Here is a 9,117-nt window from a genome sequence, read left to right as displayed (position 1 = left end):
GTAAAAGTCAAAATTTAAAAGTTTATCGCTGACTTTTGGAAAAAACTTGTTGGTATGTCTCCCGTTTGATGAACGGTCCCACCTTTCTTGCCATAAATCTCTGCTGACCTGCCGTAGTTTATAATTAAGCTGTGGTCTTGTAATAGAGTAGTAAAAATCTACTCCACTGAGCAGAGTGCCCGCTTTTGCTAGAGCATCCGCTTCCTCATTTCCAGCTTCCCCCGAGTGAGCCTTGATCCAGTTGAACCGGTAATTCCTGTGTTGAATAATACTCTTAATGTTTTCGACTATAATGTCCCTTGGTGTGGGATTCTCTAGGGCCTGTAATGAGGATTTGGAGTCCGAAAAAAGTACTAACTCTTGTATATCTGCCTCAATTGCCCAAGAAACAGCCAGGTAGATGGCGGTCAGCTCAGCCGGGTATATACTTGATTCGTCATTTATTCTGACAGACTGTTGGTGTATAGTTTCGCCGTTGAGTTTGACCAAGAAGCCACTACCAACTTTGTATTCATATTCGTTGGTTTCGTTGTTAATTACCTGCCTTCTGCTTCCGTCCGTGTATATTTCGTACCCTGTTCCGCTTGGCCCGCTGTATCCCGTATTAATAATCCTTAATTGAGTTGGGTCGTAAGTACAATTTGGGGGCGGGGAATATTCGTTCAGGTATTTAATCTGGTAATCGTTATCGAAGGTATCCTGATTATTGTTATTCTAAAATTGTTGCTTTATTGCGATGGATTGTCTAATTGTTAGGTCAATTGGTGTAATACCTGCGAGGATCTGCAGTGCCTCCGTACTAGTGGTGGAGTAACATTTAGTGATGTTTAACAGGGGACTTCTTTGGATGGAAATAAGTTTCTGATTAAGCTTAACTTTATTTGCATACCAGACGGAGGCACCGTACATAATCTTTTTCTCGATAGCTTGTTTGTAGATGAGTTTAAGAATTGCTGGGTTAAAGCCCCATGTTGCTCTACTGTATTGCTTGATTTTATCATAAAAGACGACGATCTCATTCTTTAGGTTCTCAAGGTGTGTGATCCAGCTCAGCCGAGGGTCCAGGGTGATCCCGAGGTACTTAAGGGTCTTAACATTTTTAATATATGCGCTGTTCGTGCCCTCCATTTTTATGCACGGGAGTCTACGGACACATTTTGTGCCCTTGGGAAACGTAATTGCAAAGGTTTTTTCTGGTGCGAGTGCTAATTTGTGGCTCTTGGCCACAAATTAGCCCATAATTAACCCATAAGAGAGTTAAGGAGGACTTGTGGATGACCCTCCCATTCTTCCACCAAAGCAATTTCTAACTCCAGAATGGTTCTGGGTGGGAGGTTGGCGCATCGCAATAGCTCTCCCAAGAGCATCCCAAGCATGTTCAATAGAATTCAGGTCAGGGGATTTGGCTGGCCAATCCATTCGTTGAATATCCTCGCTTTCCAGATACTCATCAACCACGAGTGCCCTATGTGGTCGCGCATTGTCGTCCATAAAAATGAACTCAGGGCCAACAGCGCCCCTGAAAAAACGCACATAGGGCTCTAGGACCTCCTGCCTGTACCTCTGGGCATTCACGGAACCATTGTCAAACACATGGAGCGGTGTGCGGGTATCTTACGTGTGCAAAAATGTTTTCCATCTCTTAATTTTGTCCACCAGTGTATATATCTCCGTGCTTTGTTCATATGTAGACTGAATCTATCTCCGCTGAGCCATCGATTTTAATGGAAAAGCTACCATTAGTTTTGTCAAACCTCGCTTATTTCGGATTCAACACTTAATATTTTAAGGGAGCGCTCGCATCTTAAGGATTGTTGATGAGCTCCTTCTTATTTATAATTTAAAAATAGTAATCCTAATTAATAATCCTTAAAATAATTTTTTGGTGAATAGGTGTTACTAATATTAGTTAATAGGTTTAATATGTGTTATAAATATGAAGCGCAATACCTACTATGTGTACTGAGAAAATAGATTTTTTACAGCCTACCGAATGGGATAACAACCGGAGAGTTGATTATGGTAATTTTTGACTATCAGGCTATAGAATTATGTCGAATGCATATCTCCTTTTAATTTTGCGCATGATTTTGCAATGTTTATTATTAACCGAGTTATAGATTATTTAGTTTTGTTTCGAATGGAAAAACGAGTATTCAGCTTAGTAATAATAATAATTAACTGAAAAAAGTTGCCGAAGCAGAAAATAAGTTATTTTCCGACGCGACTTTGTATATATTTATTTATTTCTCCATAACGACTTCCGATTTATCTCTGATTTCCAATTCTTTTCATTAATTGCATGAAAATGAGACTTCACCGAGTCAGCACATAAAAACCGTGGCCTACCCCTCGTTTTTGTTCCAGTGGGTCTAAAAAGCAGTATCTTTTCTATTGTATATACCACATTTTTTACTTTGCTACATGCCGGTAAGTTTGGTTTTTGATTTCTTTCATTTCATATTCTTTTCAACTGAATTTTTATTTTTAGCGATATAGATGCATCATAAAGAATAATTTTGATCTTAGAATAATTATTCTTTATTCAGAAATATGGTACTTATTATTTTTCATGCAAAGCCGTAAAATATTTTTGTTATCTGTGAAAATAGTGAAGGCCGGCTTTAGGTGTTTACAATTCTTATAAAACTCGGCGTTCCTTCTATTTTTAAACCTTCACGTTGTTCAATACCAGTTGATGAAGCTCTGTTCCAGCGACAGAGTACAAATCTGAAGAAGGAATTCATTTAATGAACGAGGATGATCTTAGTAGAGGATCTGGCCAAAATGAAAGATCGAGCTAAATTGCTCGACTCGGTACACGCCTTCAACCTCTACACATTTTGGACACTTCTTTAAATTCTTTGCAATGAGTTTGTAGTTGTACTTCTATTCAAGGTCTAATATTGAGGATGGAATACGATGCTGAAGTATTGTTCATCGACTCTTAAAATAAGTTTGAAAGCAGGGTTATTACACAATAGAAACAAATACAGTTCGGTTGATTGAATGAGATACATTGATCCATAAAAATAATACGTCATTACGATTATAATAGAAAAGTTTTTTTTTGGGGGGGGGGATTGAAATTTATGACCATTCTCATGAAATTGCAGATAGTGTGGGACAATACCGGCATTCGGAACAGTGAAAATGATGATTAGTGATGCAACATCAAGTTGAGGGAATAATTTCGTGATCAGATGCTCTTCTGTGTGTCCAGAGTTGAGTTCATTTGAAATAAGGTATGCTCACAAGTGAGAAAATAATGGTTTCCGAAAGAAATGCATGACTCAAATTAGTTCTCTGACGATTGTTTCAATGTTGTGAAGAAATGTATCAACACAAATTATTTCCTGGACAAACATCTGTCTTGAAAAACTAGTTTCAGTCAGTAACGAGTCACTAAGATTCTTGGATTTACGGTATTTAAATCAATAGAGTCTTCTGAACACTTTAGTGAGACATACCAAACACAAACGGAAGTCGAACCAAATACACTTTAGATGAAAAAAGTATTTTCAATGTGTATGAATTTTTTACACATGTATGTCTACTGTAACATTTTATCCGCGACGGAACCATTATACAAGGATGCAAAAGGTGCTTTCATGAAAAAAGGCCTTTAAATTTATATATCAGGTGTAGCAATAGTATCGTTTTGTTAAATGAACAACATGAAATATTTTTACAATATCATATCATCAGTTATAAATATTAATTCTCAATAAATTGTGAAGAACTGAAATAAATGTTTTTTCCATGACTAGTTTCCTATCTGAAAATATTCCAACTATATTGATTCAAAACTTCAGATGAGTGAATAACAATATATTGGATAAATCACAGTCGAATCATAAAAATGTAGTACAACTTTCATGTACTAAAAATATAATTTGAGGTTAAAAAAAAGCAGCAGTTCAGCTAAATCATAATTTCATTTCTTCAGATTTAATAAAGGTTAACCGCTTAACGATCGGTTAATTTTCAAGAAAACGGCCATAAAAGTGCCTATTTTGCCATATACATGTATTTGATTAGTGCTGATATGTAGTTTAAAATAAACTAACTAGTATTTACAATTACCTTAAAAATGTCTTGGTACTGCCATCTGGTGTGTAAAATGAGAAAGAAATTTTTCTTCAGGCAAAAGAAATGAATTAGTTTTATTTTTATTTGCGCGTTACTACTGAACACTCTAGCCCGGAAATTTCACGGGAGTGAGAAATAGAGGGCGAAACCTCACCCCGTCATTTTTACGGGAGAGAGAAGGAAGGGGTTAAGTGTAGAAGGAATATTTACCTTCTACACTTAAAACTTTTAAAACTACTACCTTTTAAAAGTTTTAAAAAATTAAAATGTTTGAACAGAACACAATTAGCTCTTATTTAAAAAACTACAGTGGCGCTCACGTACTTAAGGACTGTGCTTTCAAAATAAATGCGTCATTATATTGGATGAATATTATGTTTTGATCAAGATATCTATAATGACGAATTTTACCTTAGTTGAACTTCAATCCTCAAATAATTCATTCGTGTTCACAATTGTTTCATAAATGTTTATTTAAAAAATATAGTATTTTGTATAAGAATACGAATAAGAATACAAACTGTCCTTAAGTATAAGAATACTTAAGGACAGTTTGTCTAATCATGAGTTATTGAATGATTACAATCAATTTATCGATCAATATAAGCGAAATTTACTACATTATCTTTATTTGATGCTTTAAAACATTATATTAATATTTTTTTTCTTTTTTTTAGTACAAATTTCAACATTATTATGAGTAAAGGAAAAAATTTTAGCAATGAACAGCGATGTCGAATAGATACTCTGAGAAAAGAAGGTTTACACATTAGAGAAATTGGTAGGCGCAGTGGCCCCCCCAAGCTCTTGGGCAAATTCTAAATCCCCCCCAAACTATTCATTTTATTTAGTGTAAATTTCCCCCCCAAGCTTTAAGTGGGCGCATCGTGCGGGCCCACCTTCCCCCCTGATGGGCGCCCTGGGTAGGCGGTAAAATTATCAAAAACAGCAGTTTTCCAAGCATTGAAATCTAATCAAGCGACCAAAAGTTTTGAAAAAGCATCCCGAGAACCACGTCCTGGCAAAATTACTGAACGAGAAGATCGAATTTCTGAAGCTGATCGTCACAAAACCACCCCAGACATCAGAAAAGAATTCGCTGAATTAACAGGCAAGCACGTAAGCAATAATACCAAACGGCGTTTAAATGAGTTTTGGCTTATGGGTCGCGTATGTAGGAAAAAACCGTTGATGTCAAAGAACTATATAGCAGCTCGATTAGTTTTTGCAAAAAGACACCAAAACTGGACATCGGCTGACTGGAATCGAGTTATATTTACAGACGAATCGAAGTTCAATAGAATGGGCTCAGATAACAAAAGTTACGTGAGGCGTCGAGTCGGTGAAGAATTTAATTTTTCGGTGTGCAAAATCAACTGTAAAAGGTGGAGGCGGCTCGGTGATGGTGTGAGGTGCCATGACACGTTCAGGATGAGGTTCAATTCCCAAAATCGAAGGCATCATGGATCAGCATATGTATGTGGGCATTATCAAGACTGTTATTCTGCCTTATTACAGGAAACTTCGCTCAAGAAAACCAATCATGCAAGCCGATAATGATCCAAAGCACACGAGCAAAACTGCGAAGGCCTTCTTGTCAAGCACGAAATTTGAGGTTTTGCAGTGGCCTTCCCAATCACCAGATCTCAACCCGATCGAGATGCTGTGGATAGATGTGGATAAATATGTGAAACAGCAAAAACCAAAAAATTCAGGTGATTTATGGAGATGTGTCCAAGAAGGCTGGGTAGCTATACCTCCTGAGCGATGTCAAAGATTAGTAGATTCGATGCCTTGTAGATGTGAAGCAGTAATTGCCGCAAAAGGCTTGCCGACTAAATACTAGCTCCAAATCTTTTTTTTTTGTTACATTTTTTACATTATTATTAATTTTATTCACGATTAAGAAATATTTATTTTGTTGTCCTTAAGTATGCGGAATGCATATTTTTACTAAAATGTTACATAACTTAAGTATAACAGTTAGATAAATGATTTTCATTGTGAAAATATATAAAAAAAATAAGTCATTTGTTCCAATGCATAATTATCAATTCAATAAACTTATGCGTGAACATTAAATTTTGGATTTTAATTTCCATAAAGACATGTCCTTTACACTAGAAAGACAGAAAATTAGTATATACCTATATTGCCCAAAAGCTGTGGATTGTGACTGGATTGCGAAAATGACTGTGGTAAATGACTGGATTGTGAATGCGTAAATAAATTTCTTTAAAATTAATTTTTAAAATTTTTTATAATATTTACAGTTATATAACAAGTTATTAGTAAATATTAACAATAAAAAAAATTATATGTTGTACAAAAAGTCACAAAATTCTAAGAAATTGTGCCATTATATGGATTGTTTTTCTAATTTAAAAGCAGTCAATTAATTTAAAAGCAGTCAAAATGACTTCCTTAGCGATCCAGTGTTAAGTACGTGAGCGCCACTGTAGTTAGCTGTTTATACATTCAGATCTTTACAACTTTTCTTATGGACATTTGCACTAAGTCATATGTTTGGTAATTAAAGATGCGAAAGTACATGTATAAAATTTATATTATGTTTAATGAGTATAAATTAATTCTAGTACATTTAATACTGAACTACTTTTTGTATACTCTAATTCTGTAGTTAGAAAGCTTCTAGTGTCAAGTAATTTAAGCATCAAAAAAATTTAAAAAAAAAAAAAAAACTTGCAATTCGTTTAAAGTCGAGTTAACTGATGTTCTATATTTAAAAAGAAATCTAGTTATTTGTTTTGCTTAAAAGTCTGTTTTTTTTTATAGTTAAAATATTTAACTGTATTGAGATTTAATTTTTCTTACTGTGCTTACGATTCATATTTTGAATTATAAATAGGCAGATGGATGAAAAAGTTATTTTTCTTTGAAAGAGTGCAAAGAAACACAAGAAATAACTAAAGTAATATTCTTTTCAAATTATTACTAAGGAAATTCAACAATTATGTTCTTGTTGAAAGGAAGACTCCCTTTTCTAGCAGAGTTTTAAATTTAATAAATGAAGCAATCTCTTTAAAACAACAATTAAACTACAGTGAAACTTCTCGGACACTCTTTGTTTCGCAGTAAAATGGTCGTTAATGGGGTTACCACCATTGACTACAAAATTTTATCGATTGTGCATGATTTTTCGCAAGCGATTTTAATTTTACTCATTGTCATTTTCTTGGAGAAGAAGAGCATTTGTGTTAATTTCATGAAAAAGGGATCCATAAACAAAACTTAGAATCAAAAAAAAAAAAAAGCACCCCAATTATGTGTGAAAAAATTTACTAATTATAAATAAAGAACTATTTTAAATAAATAAACAATTATATTTTTTGTTTAAGTTTTCATTTAATTTTATATCATGAAAATAACTTAGCTTTAAAAAACGAGAAGAGATTTGTTCCTTTAAGATTCTTAGTTTTTTCAAAAATAACTTTTTTTTAAAAAATTTAATCTTCAGCTCGAAAAATCAATCATTGAAAGCTTTAATGCAATCTGACTGCTGCACACACATACGGGGTTGAAATCTCTTTCAGAGATCGTCAAAAAAAGCTCTCTAAATAAGTGTCACTCGCAAATATTTTGAATATATTTGAATCTACATATTTGTTTTGTTAATATTTTTTATTTTGATATTTTTTCGTGTTTCCTAATTCGACTTCCGCATCTAATACGGAAGTTGGCCCGGTCGCTGGGAGAGGTTTTGGTGGTCTTTCTTAATGATTTTCTTCAACATAAAGTCTCTGGAAAAAAAATTCTGTACCTCCCAAAAGTTGTCTTAAATAGAGGAGGTCGCCACTCAGTGGTGGCCTTTCCTGGAGGTTTCACTGTACTAAAATCTAAAAAAAATAATAATGAAGAAATGTTGATGGATACATGACGTCAAGAGACGAGTACCGTGGCCCCCTGAACTACTAACTTCTCCTTTCGAGGCTGCCCATAGTTGCTTCGGTTCCAGTTACGTAGCTCCTTCAATAATAAGGAAATAATTTTATGTTCCAAGTTTCCTTTTATAATCTTATAATTATCATATTTGTTCTAAACATTTCATTTCAGCATTAGTTCATTACCGTCAGAAAAAAAATAGCCCATAGTACATAAATTTCTCGTGTTTTAAATAATGAGTTTTTTTGAATGATTAAAATGGTAGCGAATTTTATGATTCACTATTTTATTTTACAATTATTAAATTTTTAATTGTGACTTACCACATAAAGCTGTCTACAGAGCTGCCAAATCGGAAGGTTTAGCGTATCAGATCATTTATGCTTGAAACTGATTGCAAAATGATTCGTTATTTAAGATTCGATTTTAAATAATAATGTTTTTTTTATTCAGCATTTTAAGAAGTTAAACATATACATCAAGTTCTGAAAAAAATTTTTATGTTCATAAATGGAAAGAATACGTTTTTAACAGTATTTTAAATACTTTATTTTCTAAAAATATTTAATACATTCTGTAAAAGCATGTACCTAATTCGAATATACTTTAGCTTTAAATTCATGGTAAATGAGTATTTTCATCTGATTCTCTTTTCTTCCTTTTTAGAACGACTCATTTGTTTTCTTTCCATGCTGATAAATCAAATCGAAAATTTTCACAATAAATCAGAGGATTCCTAAATAAGAAAACACAACTTTTATTAATAACAAGGTGCTCATAAATAATGCAAACAAGGTGGTCATAACAGTTATATAGGCATATTAGTAATTAAAATTGGCTTTTATGAACAGAACTGTATAAAACATTTGGCTGAAGCGTTTTATGAAATTCGAAAAATTTTATAATGAATTATTAGTGTATACGTTTGCGTACATTATTAGTTTATAAAAGTAGTTCTTAATAAACAAGGTATTCATAGTAAAATTTTACATCAGCAAGTAGTTTGCTTTAGGAACTATGTAGAAGGGTTTTATGAAAGTCGAATAATGTCATATAGTGAATTATTAATGTATACGTTTGAAATATATTATTAGTTTATAAAAGTAGTTTTTAATAAAGAAG

The 9,117-nt window shown here is 33.3% G+C and overlaps 1 protein-coding gene across 1 annotated transcript in view; it reads right to left on the bottom strand.

Annotated features, from left to right (window-relative positions):
- Positions 1-8,519: 8,519 nt before the first annotated feature.
- Positions 8,520-9,117, bottom strand: part of LOC107451842 (peroxidase) — a 49,330-nt gene continuing 48,732 nt past the window's right edge. The window contains exon 14 of the mRNA XM_043049793.2: positions 8,520-8,731. Coding sequence (XP_042905727.1) covers positions 8,668-8,731 — 64 coding nt within the window. The 3' untranslated portion in view covers positions 8,520-8,667. The remainder of the gene's footprint in view (positions 8,732-9,117) is intronic.

Source organism: Parasteatoda tepidariorum, chromosome 10 (assembly GCF_043381705.1).
Source record: "Parasteatoda tepidariorum isolate YZ-2023 chromosome 10, CAS_Ptep_4.0, whole genome shotgun sequence".
Classification (NCBI taxonomy): Eukaryota; Metazoa; Arthropoda; class Arachnida; order Araneae; family Theridiidae; genus Parasteatoda; species Parasteatoda tepidariorum.
The sequence above is the reverse complement of the archived record's forward strand: the minus strand, read 5'-3'. Positions and strand labels throughout refer to the sequence as shown.